Source organism: Myotis brandtii, unplaced genomic scaffold, assembly GCF_000412655.1.
Source record: "Myotis brandtii unplaced genomic scaffold, ASM41265v1 scaffold315, whole genome shotgun sequence".
Lineage (NCBI taxonomy): Eukaryota > Metazoa > Chordata > Mammalia > Chiroptera > Vespertilionidae > Myotis > Myotis brandtii.
In genome coordinates this window covers 2,023,200-2,043,089 of record NW_005362075.1, presented here as the reverse complement: position 1 = coordinate 2,043,089, position 19,890 = coordinate 2,023,200, and the positions used below count along the sequence as shown (strand labels likewise).

Here is a 19,890-nt window from a genome sequence, read left to right as displayed (position 1 = left end):
GGGCGCCCCACGCGTTCCCGGGGCCCCGCCCAGCCCCAGGAGGAGGGCTCTGGGAGGGCGCCCGTGGCTGTTCTCTTGCTCATTTCTGCGACTTCGAGTTCACAGGAGTCATTCATTTCGGGGGGAGAGTAAAATAACTGTATTTCCGTTCAATCAATTCTGTTTCTTCCGCAGAACTTTCGCTAGCTTAAAAAAAGGGGCTTTAAGGGATGATGAATCGTATCGAAGGTCTCTAGACCAGATCAGTACAGTAGTGAAGCAGTAACGCGTTGGGTTGCATCTTCTTTTTTTTTTTACGTTGGTTACTGCATCTCTCTCTCTCTCCCTCTCTCCCCCTCTCCCTCTCTCCCTCTCCTTAAATGTGTAATTTTCTAAGACCTTATTTCATAGGTCCAGGGCTTTTTCTTACCTGTGTAGCGGTAGTAAACTCTCTAGAAGCAGTTGGAGGTTGAAATATAATTTTTAGAAAGTCTTAAATCTTTATTGTCAAAAGTATTACATATGTCCTCCTTTCCCCCGATGGACCCTTCTAGCCCGCCCCCAGCCCCATCGCAGGCTTTCAGCACCCTGTCGTCTGTGTCCATGGGTTAGGCATATATGCATACAAGGTGGTTGATCTTGAAATAGAATTTTTAAAACACAGGCTTTATAAAATCTTTCTCCTTCATTACCAGGCACTATTATTTTGTCAAAGTGACCGGACTACCCTGTGTCTATAAGTAAAGTCGAGGGTGCAATTCATTGCCCACCCTTACATCGGACTCCCTTATAGTGTTGTACTCCACAGCGGATATTTAATTGCGGAATATTACAGTCTCGTTCAGAGACACCTAGTGCTTCATGTAAATAGTTGAAAGTGAATAATTGCCTCCTGTTGCTAGAATCAACTCATCATTTTTCAAATCGACAGGACTTTGGAAATCTCCCAACATTGTAAAGCTTACAAAATTGTTAGGTGACAAAAACAAACTCATAACTAGAATTGGATCTCCCCAGGCCTCTCTTTCATGCCTCACTCAGGTACTGCCTGTTTAAAGTCTGATGATGTCTCTCTTAAAACTCCTGTTGTGCCCTTGCCAGTGTGGCTCAGTTGGTTGAGCATCATCCTGTGCACCAAAAGGTCACCGGTTTGATTCCTGACCAGGGCACATGCCCAGGTTGTGGTTATGGTCCCCAGTTGGGGTACTTAGATGTTTCTCCCACTCCCTTCCTCTTCCTAAAAGCAATAAAAACATATTTTTAAAAAGTAACCTCCTATTGCACCAACAGTCAATTGCAGGAGGAAATCCTAATCAAAATTTTATTATAAACTGCGAATTGAAGACTTATTTTGCACAGGGTGCAGTGCTAGAAACTGGGAGATAAAGTACTGGGAGTACTTGACTTTGATTTACTCACTGTCCTTCTGAGATTAGAAAGGAGGAAAAAAAACCACTGCTTACAAGATGGGCTACGATAAGTGCTGTAATAAAAGTGGAAGCAACGAGATGAATTCTGATTACTGGGGCTTGGGAAAGTTTTGCAGAAGAGAGGTACCACAGGGCTTGGAAAATCATAGGTGCTCAGTAAATGTTTTTTGGATGAATTAAGGGGGTGCTGGTATTGGTCCTGGGCCTTGAAGGGTAGGTATTTGTGCTAAGTATGGAAAATACCATGGGCTTCTTTCTTACACTCACTTTTTTGTCCCATGACTTCAGCTACCATCCGACTGTGATGTCCAAATTTGTACCTTTAGCCAGTCTTCTCCTTTAACTTTCTTTTTAAAAAATGATTATTGTTCTATTATTAGTTATTGTTGTTAATCTCTTATTGTTTTTAATTTAGAATTTAAACTTTATCGTAGGTATGTATGCATAGGAAAAAACATTATATGAGTTTGCCAGTCTCTGTTGTTCCATACATTGACTTGGCGTCTTGGAATGTATCTCCCCCTTAGATAAGGGCGGACAATCGTATCTTAAAGGGGTGTGTGTGTGTGTGATGGGATATTTGCCCACTGTGGCACACTTTTTTCATATTCTTTTTTCACTTAAAAAAAATGCTGAACAACATTTAGCTTTTTTCCTCCACAGAAATAGTTATGACTCACATCTGACTTTCTAAATCTGCATGACATATTGGTGGAGGGCAGCAAATGGTGGTCATCAGAAGGAATAGATCTTAGAAGAGCAGTGAGAAACATACTTTTCATCTTATCCAGATAAATGTATAAATCCCTTAACTTCTGACTTGAATCTGTTGTCTACTTGAAATCTTCACTTGGATGTGTTGCAGCATCTCAACCTCAAAATACCTAGACCAGTGGTTCTCAACCTTCCTAATGCCGTGACCCTTTAATACACTTCCTCATGTTGTGGTGACCCCCAACCATAAAATTATTTTCGTTGCTACTTCATAACTGTAATTTTGCTACTGTTATGAATCGTAATGTAAATATCTGATATGCAGGATGTATTTTCATTGTTACAAATTGAACATAATTAAAGCATAGTGATTAATCACAAAAAGAACATGTAATTATATATGTGTTTTCCGATGGTCTTAGGCGACCCCTGTGAAAGGGTCGTTCGACCCCCAAAGGGTTGAGAACCGCTGACCTAGACAGTAATTGTCATTGTCACCACTAAACTTGCTTTTCTGACAGTGCTCTACAACTCATTAAGTAGTATTCTGCCCCATGCAGAAATCTTAAAGCCTTTGCCTCTCTGCATCCAATATATTATTGAATCCTTTCAATTCTACCTCCTAGTTATCTTTCACATTTTCATCTATCCCAGTTGTAGTCTAAACCATCATTATACCTTGCCTAGCTACTCTCTTAAAGGATTGCTCTACCTCTATTGTTGTCCTTCCCTCCTACTCTTCATCCCCCACCCCCCAATCCCCCAAAGTTCATTCTTACCCTGTGGTTAAAGGGAACCTGTAAAGATACAGATCTAATGATGTTCTCAGCTTAAAGTCATTCAATGGATATCATTGTTCTTAGGATAAACCCAAAATTCTTTTTTTTTTTTTAATTTTTATTTATCTATTTTAAAGAGAGAGGGAGGGAGAGAGAGAGAGAACGATATGTTGTTCCACTTACTTGCATTCATTGGTTGATTCTTGTATGTGCCCTGACTGGGGATTGAACCCGAAACTTTGGTGTATCTGGATGATGCTCTAACCAACTGAGCTACCCAGCTAGGGCCAAAATATAAAATTCTTGTCCTGGCCAGTGTTTCTCAGTAGTTAGATCAGGATGGGCACCTTTTTTCTGTCAAGAGCCATTTTATAACATCATTCATGGGTCATACAAAATTATCAACTTATAAATTAGCATGCTATATTTGGTAAACATTTAATTAACTCACCCTTTAATGCCTTGGCAGGGTCAGACCAAATGATTTCGAGACTTTTATATGGCCCAGCAGGCCAGATCTTTCTCACCCCTGGGTTAGAGCATAGGCCCATGTACCAAAGGGTCATGGGTTTGATTCCCAGTCAAAAGCACTTACTTGGGTTGCAGGTTTGATCCCCAGTCCCAGTTGAGCACGCACAACCAATCAATGTGTAACATCAATGTTTCTCTTTCCCTCCCTCCCTCCCTCTCTCCCTCTTTAAAAATCCATGGGAAAAATATCTTCGAGTAAGGATTAACAAAACAAAAACGCCCACAGCATTCTTAACATGGTATAAAACATCTTTCACCATTTAATCTGTTTACCTCTTCAGGCTCACTTACCTTTTTTCACGGGATCCTTCAGCCATACTGAACTTTTAGCTCCTCACAGCTGCCAAGCTCTCTTGCTTTCAAGGCTTTGCACATTGTTCCCTCTTATTGGTAAGCTATCTTGTATCTCTTCTAGACATGTCCTAATCCTTTAGTTCTCACCTTCAAGGTCACCTTCATATCCTAAGACCAGGTAAGATTTCTTTGCTATATAAGGTTTTATAGCAGCCTGTACTTCCTTGTCTTAATAATTGCTTATATATTTGTCTTAATTTTGCTTATAATTATTTTAATAAATGTCAGATTGGCAACTGTGTAAGTGTGATTACCATGCTGGTCTTATTCACCTCTATTGTCCCAAGCCCCCTATCATAGTTAACCTGGTATATAATGGCTTCTGGATAAATTGTTGTTGAAGTCTAAAGCAGAAGCAACATCAGTCATTAAAATATTTTGAGCATCTGTTATGTGTTAGTCATTGTCTAGCTCTGAGGATACAAGAATGAACAAAGGAGACAAGATTCCTGTTTTCATGGAGTTTGTAATCTTGTGGGAGGCTTGCCCACCCCAGACTAATGAACTGAAATTTAAAAGGCAAGTAATTACTCTTGGCAACTCATTACAGCTACATAGTTGGAATGGGAGAAGAGGAATATTCTCTCAAAACACAGGGGATTCTGTTCTCAGAAGAGGACAGAGTTAACTGGACTGATAGAACAATAGTATCTATCAGAAGGTAGATAAGAAATGTAGCTACCCAACTACTAAAAACAAACCCAACCAAACAAAAAACTTTAAAGCTTAAAACTGTAAAATACCCATACATAAGGACTAACAGACAAACCTGACAAAATGACTGGCACATCCTATTTGTAATAACTACTAGTATTGAGTAACAATACTTGATTTTGTTCTTTTTTCCCATTGGTTTTAAGCAGCTAAAGGAGAACATTGAGCAATTCTTCACCAAATTTGTGGATGAGGGGAAAGCCACTGTTCGGTTAAAGGAACCTGCTGTGGATATCTGCCTAAGTAAGGTACGATATTAAAAACATTAATGTTTAGGTTGATTGGCTATATTTTCTTTAAATTAGAGGCTATTTGAGCCCTAGCTGGTTTGGCTCAGTGATTAGAACAACAATGGAGGACTGAAGGGTCAAGGGCACATATCTTGGTTGCAGGCTTAATAACCAGTCTCTGTGGAGGTTCGTGTGGGAGGCAACCAATCGATGTGTCCCTCTCACAATGTTTCTCTTGCACCCGCCGCCAAAAAAAAAAAAAATCAATGGAAAAAATATGGTGAGGATTGACCAAAAATAAAAGAGGCTATTTGAGCATCCTGATATCTCACATAGCTGAACAGGGCCGGACTCTTGCAGATGTATTTGAAGAAGTGATGGCAGCTTCCAAGGAGTGCTTACCAGTATATTCCTCTAAAAGGGCAGAGGCAGCCTTGGTAAGGCTGCCCAGGATGGGGAGGAAAACTAAGTTTGCTTCTGTATCCAAAATGCAGCCTTCCAGTGTTCTTACACTGGAGCTCTTAAGGAAGGTGGCACAGGTCTACATTTTGCCAGCTGAATTATAGGTTATAAGTCTAAGTTTAGTGGGGGGAAAAAAGGATAAAATGCAATTAGAACCTTGTTGGGGGTATTTTATTATTATAATTATTTTTAAAACTATATAGACCATTAGAACAAAAAAAAGACTGTTTCTTGGTCCTATCTCCCCTTTTTTTGTTTTCCCCTTTCCTAGAGGGTAGGAGCAATGTCTTATTCATCCTTGCATTATCCTTAACCCCAAGCAAAATGCTTTGCAAACATTAAAAGTTTAATAACTTTTTAAGGTATTTGTGTTGAATGGAATCATTTTGTCCTACCTCCTTTTGTTCTTGTGATTTTTCATTTTCACTTGATGTTCAGCCTATCCTACTAATTCTTTTTTGTTTGTTTTTTTGTTAATCCTCACCCAAGGATATTTTTCCATTGATTCTTAGAGAGAATAGAAGTGAGGGGGAGAGACAGAACAAGAGAAATATCGATGTGAGAGAGACACATGCATTGGCTGCCTCCCACTTGAGCCCCGACCAGGGGCTGGCATCAAGCCTGCAATCGAGGTACATGCCCTTGATCAGAAACCAACCTGGGACCTTTCAGTCCACAGGCCGACACTCTATCCGCTGAGCCAAACTGGCTAGGGCACTAACTCTTTTCTTCTACCTAAGAAACAAGTGAAGTCTTACCTACTTAAAAATTGGATAAACAAATTTCTGGAAAGACAAGATTAAATCTGTTGCCTCCACTTTTCTTAGGATCTGTTTTTACCTTTATTTTCACTGGTGTATTCAGAACACTGCCTCAAAGATCAGTGATCTCCTTTTATTTGCCAAACACATTGCCATTTTTTTCCTCACTTTTTTTAGCTCCAGAATTTAACACTAATGACCATTTCCTTCTTAATAAAACTCCTTTCTTGGCATCTGTGACAGGACACTGTCCTGATTTACCTTTAGCCACTCCTTTGTCTCTAATCTCTGACAACCTTTTTTCTGTCCCCCAAATAAAGGCTTTATTCCAGTTTTCTGCCATACCTGCCTTCCATTCCCATAGCTCAACCCGGATTGTATGTAACTTCCAAGTCTGTAAGTTGGTACCGTCTATTAGACCTACTTGACCAAGGTCTCCAGATTTTTCTCACTCTACTTCACTGTATACTACTGCCAAAATAATACTAAGCTCTATGTAATTCTCGTGCTCAAATGCTTCAGTGATTGCCCACAGCCTGATCATTCTGTCCTTACCTTGACATTAAGCTCATCTAGAATCTAGCCCCATACTGTATTTCTAATCTTTTACTCCTCTACCAAGCTCCCTCATTCTAACCAAATAGGATTGCATACTTCGTTTCGCACACTTAAAGTTCCCTATTTCTTCACACGTAAACTTTAGAAAACTCGTAAAGTATCCTGCCAAGTGTTTGTTATTTTTATTTATTTATTTTAAATATATATTTTTATTGATTTCAGAGAGGAAGGGAGAGAGAGAGAGAGAGAGAGAAAGAGAGAGAGAGAGACAGACAGAAACATCAATGATGAGAGAGAATCATTGATCAGCTGCCTCCTGCACACCCCACACTGGGGATGGAGCCCTCAACCCAGGCATGTGCCCTTGACCGGAGTCGAACCTGGGACCCTTCAGTCTGCAGGCTGACGCTATCCACTGAGACAAACCAGCTAGGGCTTGATGATAGTTCATATACCACTTGATTGGTGATTTCTCTGTTCAGTTGGAAGCAATCTCACTTGATTTTGATATTTCCTTACACTCTTGACAGTGCCATTTAGCCCTGCTTTTGATAGACAAGGCCATGGCTTTTCACAACTCTTAATCTTTATGAATGGAACCCCTGTACATTTTACAGTGCACAGGGCTGTCTTAGCCTATCGCAGGGGCACTGGAGGTCTGGGTGAGTTCATCTTAAACCCAAATCTCAGGTGGAATTTTTTTATGCTTTTCTATTTTATTTTATACTCTATGGTTCCCCCTTTGAACAGTTTTATTTAGAGTGTGTCTCTCAACATTTTTTTAAAAAAAACACCTTAAAGGTTTTGTATCTATATTGAAATTTAGTCAAAATAGAATACTAAAAAATTATTTTTATAGCCATTTTCAGTAATAATTGCATCATTTGCATATATAACTCTACAGAATTTGTTATAGGATGAATTAGCATGCATGCATTATCTAAAATGGAATTTATACTTGTACAACTTATTTTTATTTATTCAGGCAAATTCCAGCAATTTAAAGAGTTTCCTTTCAGCTGTGAGACTGGCTCATAGAGGCTGTGATGTTGAGACACCATTTTCACCCCTCACACCGGTGAAGACTTCAGAATTTGAAAAATTTAAAACTAAAATGGTCATCACATCCAAAAAGGACTATCCTCTAAGCAAGAACTTTCCATATTATCTGGAACATCTTCAGACTTCTTATTGTGGGCTTGTCCGAGTTGATATGCGTATGCTTTGCTTAAAAAACCTTAAGAAATTAGACTTGAGTCACAATCATATAAAAAAGCTACCAGCTACGGTTGGAGACCTCATCCACCTTCAAGAACTCAACCTGAGTAACAATCACTTGGAGTCATTTAGTGTGGCATTGTGTCAATCTACACTCCAGAAATCACTTCGGAGTTTGGATCTGAGCAAGAACAAAATTAAGGCACTCCCTGTGCAGTTTTGCCAGCTCCGAGAACTTACAGTTTTAAAACTTGATGATAATGAATTGATTCGATTTCCTATGAAGATAGGACAATTGACAAACCTGCAATTTTTGTCAGCAGCTCGAAATAAGCTCCCATTTTTGCCTAGTGAATTTAAAAATTTGTCCCTTGGGTACTTGGATCTTTTTGGAAATACTTTTGAACAGCCAAAAGTTCTTCCAGTTATAATGCTGCAAACACCATTAACATTATTGGAATCTTCTGCACGAACCATATTACATAATAGGTAAGACTTTGGTAGTCATAAAATGTGGTACTTTTGATGGCATCCTAGTGTTGTCATCATCCTTAGACTACTAGTAAGTATTTAACCATAGCTCTGTGCACAATCTGACCCCTTGCTATGGTGGCCTTCTTGCTACTCCTTACCTCTGCTTGGAATGCTTTTCCTCCAGAAAGTCTCATAGCTTACTTTCTCACTTCATCCAGTTCTCTGCCAAGTGGCACCCCAGAAAGGTCTTTTATGGCCCTATCTAAAGGTTTATCCTCCACTCCTTACGTTGCCTTTTTTGGGGGGTCATAGGATGTATTACCTGGCATTACTTTTTTTAACATTTGTTTTCTGTCAGTTTTCTCCACTAGACTGTAAGCTCCATGAGGGCGTGGACTTTGTCTTATTTTCCACTCTTTCTCTAGTGTCTAAAATGAGATACCTCCGCTGTTGCCATATATTAGGCACTTAATAAATGCTTGAAAAAATGGCATTGTTTTTCAAACTGTGATCTGACCAGCAGCATCAATATCACATAGGAATTTGTTAGAGATGCAAGTCCTTGAACTTCACTCCAGACCTACTGAATTGGAAACTGTTAATAAATCCTCCTGGTAGTTCTGATGCACTCTAAAGTTTGATAACTCTAAACTGGTATAGTGGTAAAGTGTGGTCTTTGGAGTCAGACTTTAGCAAGTTATTTAATCTCTTTGATTCAGTGTTCCCATCTGAAACGGGAACAGAGTTGTGAAGATAAATGAGCTAATGTAATGCCAAAGCATTTGGCATATAATAGGACTCAATAGCTGTTGATTCTTTTCCCTTTGTACACTAACTGAAGTTAGTTTTGTGAGACAAGGAACTTCAGGTATTCATTCAGTTTTGTTGATGCTTCTTTCATTATTGAGTGCCTATAAAATAGTAGCAAGACCATATTTCAAAGAAGAGATTCTTAATTTTTTTAGTTGGGGAGAGACTCTTTAAAACTAAAAAAAAAACTGCCCTGGCTGGTGTGGCTCGGTTGGGCATCATCCCGTCCCATGCACTGAAGAGTTGCCAATTCAATTCTGGGTTGGGCACATGCCTGGGTTGTGGGCTAGATTCCCGGAGCCCATCCATGTTTTGCTCTCACATTGATGTTTCTCTCTTCCTCTCTCCCCCCTCCCCCCTCCCTATCCCTTCCCCTCTCTCTGAAAGTAAATTTAAAAAAATTTTAAAAAGAAAATAAAAACAACTGACCAAAATTATGGTCCTAGAAAAATCCACATGAGTATACACAAAATTTTGCATACAACTTTAAAATGTTCATGGACCCCATTGAAATCCAATCCTCCTTCCTCTCAGTCCATAGCTTAAGAATTCTTATTTTAGAGCAGTGGTTCTCAAACTTTACTTAACATTTGGAATCATCTGAAGAGCTTAAAAATTCTGATGATTAGTTCCCACCCTAGACTTACTAATCAGAATGTCTATAGGTAGAATCCAGTATTTTTTGCTTTGTTTTTAAACCCAGGTGATTCTGTGTACAACTAGCTATGATTAAAAACCACTACTTAACATCAGTGCTTCTCAAACTTTAATGTGCATTCAAATCACCTGGGAGTCTTGTTAGCAGATTGTTTCAGAGGTCTAGGGTAGAGATTCTGCCTTTCAAACAAGCTTCCTAGTGAGACTCAGGCTCCTAATCCATGAATCACATTTTGAATACTAAAAGCTCTAAAAGTAACTAAGAACTCACTATTTCTAAGATTCTTAAATTTTGAGAGTGCATCAGAATTAAACTTATTGAAATACATGGTTATTAAAGCAGGCTGCTGGATTATTTTTTGAAAAATATTTTAAAATTGGTTTTTAGAGAGAAGAAGGGAGAGGGAGAGAAAGAAACATCAGTGTGAGCAAAACATCTATCAGCTGCCTCTTGTATGTCCCCTACTAGGGACTGAGGGTAACCCAGACATGTGCCCTTACTGGGAATCAAACTAGCAACCTTGCCCTAGCTGGTTTGGCTCAGTGGATAGTGTGGGCCTGTGGACTGAAGAGTCACGGGTTCAATTCCGGTCAGGAGCACATCCTGGGTTGTGGGCTCGATTCCCCCAGTAGGGGGTTGCATGAGGCAGCCTATCAATGGTTCTCTCTCATCATTGATGTTTCTATCTCTCCCTTTCCCTCTCTGAAATCAATAAAAATATATGAAAAAACAACAAACTGGCAACTTTTCTGTGCACAGGACAACGCCCAACCAATTGAGCCACACCAGCCAAGGCAGATTGCTGGATTCTTACGAAATTTGGATTGGGGCTAAAAAATTGCATCTCTAACTAGTTTTAAGGAGATGCCGATGCTGTTGGTCAGGGACCACACTTTGAGAACCACTGGCATTGACTCTTAATTAGGAATTAAACATTACCTGCTAAATGACAGTACATGTAAGTGCCTAGAACAGTGCCTGGCTCGTAATAAGTCTCAATAAATAGTTAACATTTAATTGCTTATCTAGCAATTAAAAATCAATGTTATATTTAGCTGTGGAGGAGGTTTTAAATAGTACAGATGAGAACTATTGATGCTTAGATTCTACCTCAGACCAATTCAGAGTTGCCAGAGATGGGCCCCTGTTGTATGTTACTTTTTTGTTGTTGTTTGTTAATCCTCGCCTGAGGATATTTTTCCGTTGATTTTTAGGGAGTGTGGAAGAGAGAGGGAAAGACAGAGGGAAACATCGATGTGAGAGAAATACATGGATTGGTTGCCTCCTGCAGGAGCCCTCACCAGGTCGAGGGCTGGGGAGGACCCTGTAACCAAGGTACGTGCCCTTGACCAGAATCGAACCTGGGACCCGTTGGTCCGCAGGCTGATGCTCTGTCCACTGAACCATACCAGCTTGGGCTATGTTACATATTTTTTTTAAGTCTCCAATGGTGATACTGATGATTCAGGGTTAAGATCACTGATTTGAGGGAAACTCTAAATGGCGTTTTTCGGTAATGAGTTGCTTCCGAGCTCATTCTAGGCTTTCTCTGAAATATTTATATGAATATGTGTGTGTGTGTGTGTGTGTGTGTATATAATAGCATGCATGCATTATATACATACACACACACACACACACATATATAACTTATTCAAATTTGAAAATAATGTCCAAATGAGAAATATTACAAATTATTGACTCTTCAGTCCACAGGCCCACACTTTATGCACTGAGCCAAACCGGATAGGGCAGTGGTCGGCAAACTCATTAGTCAACAGAGCCAAATATCAACAGTATAATGATTGAAATTTCTTTTGAGAGCCAAATTTTTTAAATTTAAACTATGTAGGTAGGTACATTGTTATTAGCTTAATTAGGGTACTCCTAAGCTGGCCTTTGCTAAAAACGTCCTCAATCTGATTGAGTTAGGTTCACTGAGGTCGACCCCTTCCAACTCTTCCATCCACCCATCTTGTATACTTGTTTCATCTATCTCCTTTCATTCATCCTCTCTATATGTCCACCCCCCACTTCTTCTAAATAGACTCGCCCAGGCCAAAAACCGACTTCTGCGCATGGGCCACGAAGTTTCAATCGCACTGTACCTGCGCGCCCGCACGTGTTATTTTGTGCAAGAGCCACACTCAAGGGGCCAAAGAGCCGCATGTCGCTCGAGAGCCGCGGTTTGCCGACCACTGGGCTAGGCAAGGTTGCTAGTTTGATTCCCAGTAAGGCCACATGTCCGGGTTGCCCTGAGTCCGGGCATTGATGTTTTTTAAAAAGACCATAATCAATTGACTAAATGATTTCGTCCTAACTGGTTTGGCTCAGTGGGTAGAGCGTCAGCCTACGGACTCAAGGGTCCCAGGTTCGATTCCAGTCAAGGGCATGTACCTTGGTTGCGGGCACATCCCCAGTAGGGGGTGTGCAAGAGGCAGCTGATCGATGTTTCTCTCTCATCGATGTTTCTAACTCTCTATTCCTCTCCCTTCCTCTCTGTAAAAAATCAATAAAATATATTTAAAAAAAAAATCAGTTGACTAAATGATTTAAAAAATACAGACTGATATCCAACATGGAAAAGTGCAGAGTTAGAGGGAAAAAATTATATGATCAAGATGTGATGTATAACTAGGTCAGAAAAATAATTTGTTAGTGATGATTTGACATGTAGTATTTATATTGTTTTTTAAACTTGACTCTATTAATACTGGTTCTTGTAAAGTGACCCTAACCTTTACTAATGTATAATTTTGCATGTTTTCAGCCCTGTTGTTGTTGTGTTGTTTTTTTAAATATATTTTTATTGATTTCTGAGAGGAAGGGAGAGGGAGAGAGAGATAGAAACATCAATGGGGATTGCACACTGGGGATCGAGCCCATAACCTTGGCATGAGCCCTGATCAGGAATCGAACTGTGCCCTCCTGGTTCATAGATCCATGTTCAAACACTGAGCTATGCTGGCTGGGCTTCAGCCCCATTTTAAAAAGAATATAAACCTGCCCTGACCGGTTTGGCTCAGTGGATAGAGCATTGGCCTTCGGACTGAGGGGTCTCGGGTTCGATTCCGGCCAAGGGCATGTGCCTTGGTTGCGGGCACATCCCCAGTGGGAGGTGTGCAGAAGGCAGCTGATCGATGTTTCTCTCTCATCGATGTTTCTGACTCTCTATCCCTCTCTCTTCCTCTCTGTGAAAAATCAATAAAATATAAAAAAATAAAAATAAAAAGAATATAAACCTAAAGCCATGAGAATAATACTTATTATCTATCTGGTAAATTGTTCTACCTACTGGTTATAAATATAAAGTTAAAATCTATTAGAAAAATATATGGAAATTTAAATTGTTAGATTGATGATACAGTTTTTAACTATTATCTAACTATTATCTGTTTCCTTAGAATATAACCAGTAGCCTAGATGAGATTGATGTAAATATGTGGTAGACACTTCCTGCACAGATTTTTTTATATAATTCTTTATTGTTGAAAGTATTACATATGTCCCCTTTTCCCCCTATTGACCTCCTCCAGCCAGCCTCCGCCCTCTAACTCAGGTCTTCACCATTCTATTGTCTGTGTCCATGGGTTATGCATATATGCATACAAGTTCTTTGGTTGATAACTTCCCACCCACCCACCAACCATCCCCTGCCTTCCCTCTGGGATTCCTCATTCTGTTCTATGCTTCTATGTCTCTGGATCCACTCCATTCATCAGTTTATTTTGTTACTTAGATTTCATATATGAGTGAGATCATGTGATACACGTCTTTCTCTGACTGACTTATTTCACTTAGTATGATACTGTCCAGGTCCCTCCATGCTGTCTCAAAGGGTAAGAGATCCTTCTTTTTTACTGCTGCATGGTATTCCATGGTATAAATATACCACGGAACTTTTTATCCTCTCATTTACTGATGGGCACTTGGGCTGTTTCTAGATCTTAGCTATTATAAATTGCTGGCACAGTTTTTAAAAAATTGTTACTTACACAAGCAACAAATAAGTACATGTGAAAAAATGAAAAATTGCAAATAAGGCCAATTTCAAATTCCTTAAGAAAAGTAAATGACTATTTTTGATTTGATATTTTTCTTTTCAGACTTTTCTAAAAGGATTTTAAACTTTGGTTGAAATAAGACTGGGTTTTATTTATTTGTTGAAAAATATCTGAACACCTAATGTGTGCCAGCATATAGAAACAGCAGTATACAGGCAACTAAGTACCTGGGGCATTGTTGTATTTAGGGGGAAGAAGTTGGGCAGTAGGCAGGCAATACCAAGAGACTGTCTTTTAGTTTTGTGTAGATGAGGGCAACGACTTAGACTTGATTTTCATTGCATTGGGCACCAATGCAAAGCAGGAGGGTGAATAATTTAAGCAAGGTGAGGACAGCCTTACTTGCTCAGCCAGTAAAGTAAAACTAATGCCCCAAACAATGTTTTAAATTTGTTTCACACAGTTTAAAATTTCCTTTTGAATAATTGATGCTTAGGAGAGTATGTCGATTTATTTAAATGTTTCTTCACAAATAGAAATCCTTAATTCTCCAGTTACCATCATGAGAATTGGATGACAGAGCTATATATTTAACCAGTTAACTGCCTCGATATTTTGAATTTAAACAAAAAAGGTCCGCTGCTTGCGTCTATAGATGCTTATGGTGTACAAATGGTTAACTTATCATGTTACTCTAATAATATATCATATGCTGTTTTTTGGAATATTTTCTTCATTACCCAGTTTGTAAGATAAAACAATATACTGTGTCATTTAATTAATAGTTTTATTTTTTATGGTTATAATTCTGTGTTCAATAATTCATATCCTAATATGTGAAGTTCTGAATCTAGTAACATTTTAAAATATTTTTAAAACTTTTTTTCCCAATAGGATTCCATATGGCTCTCATATTATTCCTTTTCATCTTTGCCAAGATTTGGATACTGCAAAAACCTGTGTTTGTGGAAGATTCTGTCTAAACAGTTTTATTGAGGGAATGACTACCATGAATCTACACTCTGTTGCTCACACTGTGGTCTTAGTAGATAATATGGGTGGCACTGAAGCACCCATTATTTCTTATTTCTGTTCTCTGTCATGTTACGCAAATTCCTGTGAAATGCTAAAGTAATAGATGATACCACGAAAAGAAATTACAGATCAGTTTGGGATTCATTTATGGTTTAACAATGTCACATTGGAGAAAGGGAAGCTTTTTTTGCATACATACATGTTTGAGGGGAAGAATGTGGGTTAGCTAACATTTTCAATAATTTGACTGGAAAACCTTGATTTCATTAAAATCTGATTTTATTGTGGGGTTAACTTTTGTGTTTATTGCACTTGTGTTGATTTTAGCCTAGTGTGTCCAGAAGAGGTTGTGGGGTTATCTTTTAATGTTAGTAATAGTAGCAGTATATTATTGCTGCTTTTAATGTTAAGTAGATAGTAATGTGTCCAGAAGAGGTTGTGGGGTTATCTTTTAATGTTAAGTAGATAGTAACCCCAATCACTCTGGTCATAGAATTTTCTTACCAGCTTTCTTCTTTCATAAAATGAGAGAAATTGAGTTTTTGTATGCAGAAAATATTCCTTGGAGAATTAATACGGTCTAAATTAGCGGTTCTCAACCTGTGGGTCGCGACCCCTTTGGCAGTCGAACGACCCTTTCACAGGGGTCGCCTAAGACCACCCTGCCTATCAGATATTTACATTACGATTCATAACAGTAGCAACATTACAGTTATGAAGTAGCAACGAAAATAATTTTATGGTTGGGTCACAACGGAACTGTATTTAAAGGGCCAGAAGGTTGAGAACCACTGGTCTAAATTATAGTGAAAACTTGTTTGGTATGTAAGTTTTTAAGTTATACCACCTATTCTATATATAGAATTTCACATTCACCAAGTATAAGGTAGGAGTTGCTTTGGGAAAGACTTCAGCTTTTTATAAGTTTTATAATGTTAATCACATAATCTTTGTTGTATTTCTAAGTATTATTTTTAGAATTCGAGCAAGGTTTTTGGTTGGGTGAGAGGAGCAGAAAAGTGCTACTTTTTACTGACATTATCTTGTGTTATTTGAGGGTTCTTTTTCTGTTTATTATTTTAGTCACTTAATATGTTTAAGTTTTTTAAATGTAAAGAGTGGTGGCCATACACCAACTAAAGGATGAGGAGGGTTTGAAGTTAAGACAGAGAGAATAGAAAAGTAACCAACTTGAAACAGTCTGGAATCCCTAGAACTGTTCCTTCTGTTCATTCCCCTGCCTTTCTTAAATCAACCTCTCCCCTAGATCATTATAATCCTATATAATAAAAGGCTAATATGCAAATAGACCAAATGGTGGAACAACCAACCGGTCACTATGATGTGTGTTGACCACCAGGGGGCATGCGCGGAACATGGCGGGTGTCGGCCACGGTGGGATGGTGGAGCAGGTGAGCAGGGGCACCAGACCAAGGCGGGGCGTGGTTGCTGTCATTGGGGCGGGCCTCTGGTGGTTACTGAAAATTCTTTGCTCCTGTGTGCCGTAGTCCCGTCCAGCACTCGTATCTGCCCCTCAGGGCTTCTCTACCTCCTCCTGCTCCTGAGGGGCAATCGGGGCAGCAGCTGCTGCTTGCACCCACTGACGGTGCCGGCCCCAATTACTCCACACCTTCAGCGGGTGCGAGCGGGACTGGTGCTGTTAGTGTGTGGGAGCGGCATCAGTGACGGGGCCGCGGCAGGAGGAGAGGGGTGCGGAGGATGGGCCAATACCCGCCCCTGTGCCTACTGCAGCCTTGTGGCCCACAGTTCCTTTCAAGGTGCACGAATTCGTGCACTGGGCCCCTAGTAGTCCCATAATTAGTTTCTCAGAACAAAGGAGGATAAAGAGTAAAAGTTACTGGAGAAAAACTTTTCCAGCAGTATATTATTGCTGCTTTGGGCTTGGAGTTATAGGTGGAGTCTATATAACTATTTCTTTTTTTAAAAATTATATTTATTTCAGAGAGAAAGGGAAACAGACACATCAATGATGAGAGAGGATCATGGATTGGCAGCCACCTGCACGCTCCACACTGGGGATGGAGCCTGCAACCCAGGCATGTGCCCTGACCGGGAATCGAACCGTGACCTCCTGGTTCATAGGTCGACTCTCAACCACTGAGCCATGCCAGCCGGGCTATATGACTATTTTTTATGACTTACATAACCTCCATTGTCTTCCTAAAGTATTTATTTGGGGCATTTTTTCACCCTGAAAATGCAAATATTCTTGAGCGAATACTGTTTTGAATTTTTATTAAAACTTTATGTATATGAATTCTAAAATTTCTACTCAGAGCTGATTCTTTGAGACGATCTTGGTCCAGAGGAGTAATTCTTTGGATGACCTTAAATTTGTATTGCTAGTACTTAAATTCTTCCTGAAAAAAATCTTCATATATAATTTCTAGTTTTTTTATTTTAAAAAATTATATATAATGCAAACATGCCTAAATATATCTGGTGAGGATTAAAAAAACAACATGGTTCCTTAAGGTGATGTTTTATGGCATATTTAAAATTTGTGCATATCTGAATTTTATGTTCTTGTAGAAAAACAATTATTTTTTCATTAACAAATGCAGACATAATAGTCAATGTTGGGAATAAGTATTAACCATCATACTCCTACACCCTAGTCCTTTGCCTGTCTTACTCATCTACAAACCATCCCATATAAATACCCTAGCTGCCAATATAAAAAGCAGAATTTCTTGCCCTCTTCTCATAACCTATATCCTTTCCCAGTTTTTCCTTTCATTTGATACTCAACTTGTTTCTTCCTTGCCTTTCATAGACAATGACTAGGTTCACTTCTGGAGTTTCCACATTCCATTCTATTTTCAATCTTATCTGCTTACCTTCTCAACCTTCCCAACAGTCAAGAAGTTAAAACATTTGAGTACATCTCAGAGTACCCTTATCTGCAGTTTTAGTTACTCATGGTCAGTGAAGATCTGACAATATTGAATGGAAAAATTCCAGAAATAATGGTTTTAAAATTGTGGGCCATTCTTAGTGTAGCTATTAGTTATGAGAGACCACATTCATGTAACTTCAATTATAGTATGTTATAAAACCAAAAAGTTCATGGTATCATAGACTTATGGGTTGTTTTGATAAGTTTGATTTCAGAGAGGAAAAGAGGGAGTGAGTGTTGGAAACTGATGTAAATTAATTGGCTGCCTCCTGCATGGCCCCTACTGGGGATGGAAGCCGCAATGGGCATGTGCCCTAACTGGGAATGGAATCCTGACCTGGTTCATAGGTCAGTGCTCAACCACTGACCCACACTAGCTTGGCAGACTTAGGGTTTTTTTTTTTTACTAGCTTCAGAATTTTAGGTAGAAGTCAGTTTTCAACTCCTACCTTACATTCAAGACCTAAAGAATGCTGTCCAAAAACTGATGGGAAGTATTCTGTATCCATGTTGTGTAATAGTGTAGCCCCTAACCATATGTTAATTCTAAATATAGCTAGTATAACTGAGGAACTGCCTTTTAAATTTAAGTAGTTATATGTGGCCAGTGGTTCCTACTACAGTACGTTTGCAAAAAGTACGTTTTTATCCCCTTAGATCCTCTGCCCCACTCAGTCTGCTATACGTAACAGGCTTAGCTTGTCCTCTTCATTTTTCAAAATCTTAGTTTTCCCAGCAGCTCATCAATCATGATTGTAAATTCACCCAACATATATTTGAAATTGATCAGATAAAGTACCAATATTTTCCCTGCTATTAAGTTTGAGGTGGGACTCTTACCTTTAAATATAAATAAAAATTTTCAATTCTTATGGAATTAAGTTGAATAATTTGAAGAGGATTCACTTACAAATTTACTCTTATTTCCTTAATTTATAACCACATTAAACATGAAATTCTGTATTTCAAAAAACACAAAAGATATGAGTAAGAATATCACTGCATTTATTTTCATACAGGTAATTTTTCTACAGCTTTAACATTTTCTTCTCAAAAATAAAAGCTAGAACTGTATCACTTGGCCCTTTCTCTTCTTATCTCCTCCCAGTTCAAAATGCTTGCATCTCTTAATGGCCAGCATCCTCTTTGATCTGCAGTTAGGATCCGAACATTCAAGCCTCAGCACAATCTTCTTTGTAGTTTTCGCTTTCTTTCGGAAAATCGGCTTTGTCTGCCCACCGTAACCACTCTGCTTCCTATCGTAGCGCCTCTTTCCCTGGGCGTACAGGGAATCCTTCCCCTTCTTATACTGGGTCACTTTGTGATTCTGATGCTTTCCACACTTCTTACAGAAAGTTTTTCGGTTTTTAGGCACATTCACCATCTTGGCAGTAGAGGTGTCTGTACGATGGAAACTGTTGAGATATTTAAAATAGATTCAAACATTTTGATAAGTACTTTATAAGTATAGGAAAATAACAAGTCAGTAATGTATAAATCCACCAACTACTCATTTTCCGTAAGTGTACATACAAGTTTTTGTGCGCACCTCTTCGGAATGCTTAAATCATTAGCGCACTTCTAGAATGAGACTCACTAAAAAATAGCAAAAGCGTATAAAGGGGACTTAATTGACGGTGGCCGCTAAAAAGAAGAGCGTAGTGATGATTGGTTAATTTTCTACCACCGAGAGGGCTAAGGCTAGAGTTGCTTTTCGAGGACTCCTCGAAAGCCCTTCCACGTTCTAGCAGCTCCTGGGTTCCGTGCGCGCGGAGCCCACCCCCGTCCCTTCCCCGAGAACCGCAGGAGTCTGGTTTCGCATTTCCCTTCCGTAGGACCGTGCACCGTCACCCACCCGCCGCCCTGAAGGCTGACGTGTCCTTAGCAAGTGCCTCCCGGCCCAGCAGCGCCATGCGTGATCCCCTTTCCTGAGACAGAAGCCGCTCTTGAACTCTCTCGAGCCAAGGCAGCGGGGCTTTCCCACCGTTTCCTACCAGGGCCGACCCATCCCCGGACTCCGAGCACTAGAGGCCCCGTGGGGACCTACAGCCCGACCTTAGCTTACCGGGAAACTCGTAGTCCACGCTCCCCGCTTCGCTCGCTCGGCTCGCTCGGCTCGCGCCTAACAGGAAATGGAGGAAAGAAGCGGAAGCAGGAACCGAGCGTTGAGCGACAGGGCCATGGACCAATAGGCAACGAGCAGCGACGGCCGGGTACCTCCGCCGGCGTCTTGGAAGCGCCAACCAACGGCCCCAGGGG

The 19,890-nt window shown here is 39.8% G+C and overlaps 2 protein-coding genes across 2 annotated transcripts; one reads left to right on the top strand and one right to left on the bottom strand.

The window, feature by feature from the left end:
* The first annotated feature begins 1,445 nt into the window (after positions 1 to 1,445).
* LRR1 (leucine rich repeat protein 1) lies at positions 1,446 to 15,005 on the top strand. The gene is made up of 5 exons (XM_014542904.1): positions 1,446 to 1,532; positions 3,764 to 3,823; positions 4,651 to 4,749; positions 7,498 to 8,219; positions 14,571 to 15,005. Exons 1-5 carry the CDS (start codon positions 1,446 to 1,448, stop codon positions 14,809 to 14,811), a joined length of 1,209 nt encoding a protein of 402 aa, XP_014398390.1. The 3' UTR covers positions 14,812 to 15,005.
* A 3,610-nt stretch (positions 15,006 to 18,615) lies between these two features.
* On the bottom strand, positions 18,616 to 19,806 carry RPL36AL (ribosomal protein L36a-like). The gene is made up of 2 exons (XM_014542931.1): positions 19,697 to 19,806; positions 18,616 to 19,046 (listed from the first exon to the last, which is right to left on the bottom strand). The coding sequence occupies exon 2, from the start codon at positions 19,013 to 19,015 to the stop codon at positions 18,695 to 18,697; it is 321 nt and encodes a 106-aa protein (XP_014398417.1). The 5' UTR covers positions 19,016 to 19,046; positions 19,697 to 19,806; the 3' UTR covers positions 18,616 to 18,694.
* Positions 19,807 to 19,890: the final 84 nt, after the last annotated feature.